This window comes from Poecilia reticulata, linkage group LG9 (assembly GCF_000633615.1).
Source record: "Poecilia reticulata strain Guanapo linkage group LG9, Guppy_female_1.0+MT, whole genome shotgun sequence".
Classification (NCBI taxonomy): domain Eukaryota; kingdom Metazoa; phylum Chordata; class Actinopteri; order Cyprinodontiformes; family Poeciliidae; genus Poecilia; species Poecilia reticulata.
The window spans coordinates 33,876,879-33,878,701 of NC_024339.1; the positions used below are offsets into that span (position 1 = coordinate 33,876,879).

At 47.8% G+C, this 1,823-nt stretch overlaps 1 protein-coding gene across 1 annotated transcript in view; it reads right to left on the bottom strand.

The window, feature by feature from the left end:
- The window catches only part of znf608 (zinc finger protein 608), a 57,386-nt gene that overhangs the window by 16,060 nt on the left and 39,503 nt on the right, over nucleotides 1–1,823 (bottom strand). The window contains exon 3 of the mRNA XM_008419502.2: nucleotides 278–365. Within this exon, the coding sequence (XP_008417724.1) occupies nucleotides 278–365 (88 nt within the window). The remainder of the gene's footprint in view (nucleotides 1–277; nucleotides 366–1,823) is intronic.

The following is a 1,823-nucleotide window of genomic DNA, read 5'->3' on the forward strand; positions in this document are numbered from 1 at the left end:
TGGATGGATGGATGGATGGATGGATGGATGGATGATGGATGGATGGATGGATGGATGGATGGATGGATGGATGGATGGATGGATGGATGTTGCTCTGTGTAACAAGAAAGTTAACTGTTAACTGCAGACCTGACCTGGGGGGTCGGTCTGCCAGTCAAAGCTCTCACTGCAGAGCAGCAGAGGACAGAGGCTGGTGTTCAGGTAGAAAAGATCGGATCTGCTGCACATGTCAGAACCAGCCGATCAACGTTTAAATGTCTGCCAGAAGGATGTTTACCTTGGAGGAGCCCAGTCGTGTTTGGTGCAGTCCAGCAGAGTCCCCACGTAGGTTCTCTTCCTCCAGGTAACGTTCACCACCAGCACACCTGTAAACCGGGCCACACAGAACCAGAACCCTCAGGTGAGAAATGCTGCAATGTTAAAATTCATTTAAAACCAGATACTTTAACCTCTGGCTCCAAAACCAGATTAATGATCCCAAATGAGCTGCTTTACGGTCCGTGACTGCTCTACTGAGGATCTCTGCAGAGGCAGGAACCTCATAAATTCCTCATTTATTTATAGGAACTGCAGAACAAACATTTGTCTCTCTCTTTCTTAAACAGGGAATCGGTTTATAATCGAGTCCAAAACATACAGATATAAAATAATGTTCAGATAACATCCATTACATCCATCCATCCATTTTCTTGCACCCTTTTCCCTCAGTGGGGTCAGGAGGTGCTGGTTCCTCTCCAGCCAACGTTTCGGGCGAGAGGCGGGGTCACCCTGGACAGGTCGCCAGTCTGTCGCAGGGCAACACAGAGACACACAACCATGCACACACACACTCACACCTAGGGGCAATTTGGAGAGGCCAATTAACCTGACAGTCATGTTTTTGGACTGTGGGAGGAAACCAGAGTACCTGGAGAAAACCCACCATGCACAGGGAGAACATGGAGACTCCATGCAGAAAGACCGGGAATCGAACCCAGAACCTTCTTGCTGCAAGGCAACAGCTCTACCAACTGCGCCACTGTGCAGCCACCATCCATTACATATTGGCCTTTAATCAAAGAATGCTAACGGGTCACGGCTTCAGGCAACACTATTCCTGATGCTGATGTTTTCCCAGCGCTAAAGGTGGGACAGCGTACCAACAATCCTGACGGGATCGGACACCACATCCAGGAAAAACAGCAAAATTAAAAAGTAAAGACGCTTCACAGGATCCAGTGAAACATGGTCTGATTCGGTCAGGCAGGTGTGAGGGCAGATTATTCCTCTGAACATCGAGACGTTCTGCAGGATCTCTCAGCTCTCGCTTGTTTCTGATGGAGAACGACGCTGATGAGAGGAAGACGGGCGGAAACAGAAACAACAAGCCAACGGAGCTGAGAGGCGATGAAGAGGAGATGAAGAGGAGATGAAGAGGAGATGAAGAGGAGATGAAGAGGAGATGAAGAGGAGATGAAGAGGAGATGAAGAGGATTTAAACCGGACGATGGTGAAAAGTAGAGCAGATTTCAGGTTTCTGAAATGTTTCAACATGGAGACAGAATGATGGACCATCCATCCATCCATCCATCCATCCATCCATCCATCCATCCATCCATCCATCCATCCATCCATCCATCCATCCATGCACTGTGTTCAGTTTACAAAAACATAATTGTGTTTATCTTCATGTTTATGACTCTTCTCTCTCTCTCTCTCTCTCTCTCTCTCTTTTTCTCTGTATCTCTCTCTCTCTCTCTGCCTCTCTGTCTCTCTCTCTCTGTCTCTCTTGTTCTCTGTCTCTCTCTCTCTCTGTCTCTCTCTCTCTCTCTCTCTGCCTCTCT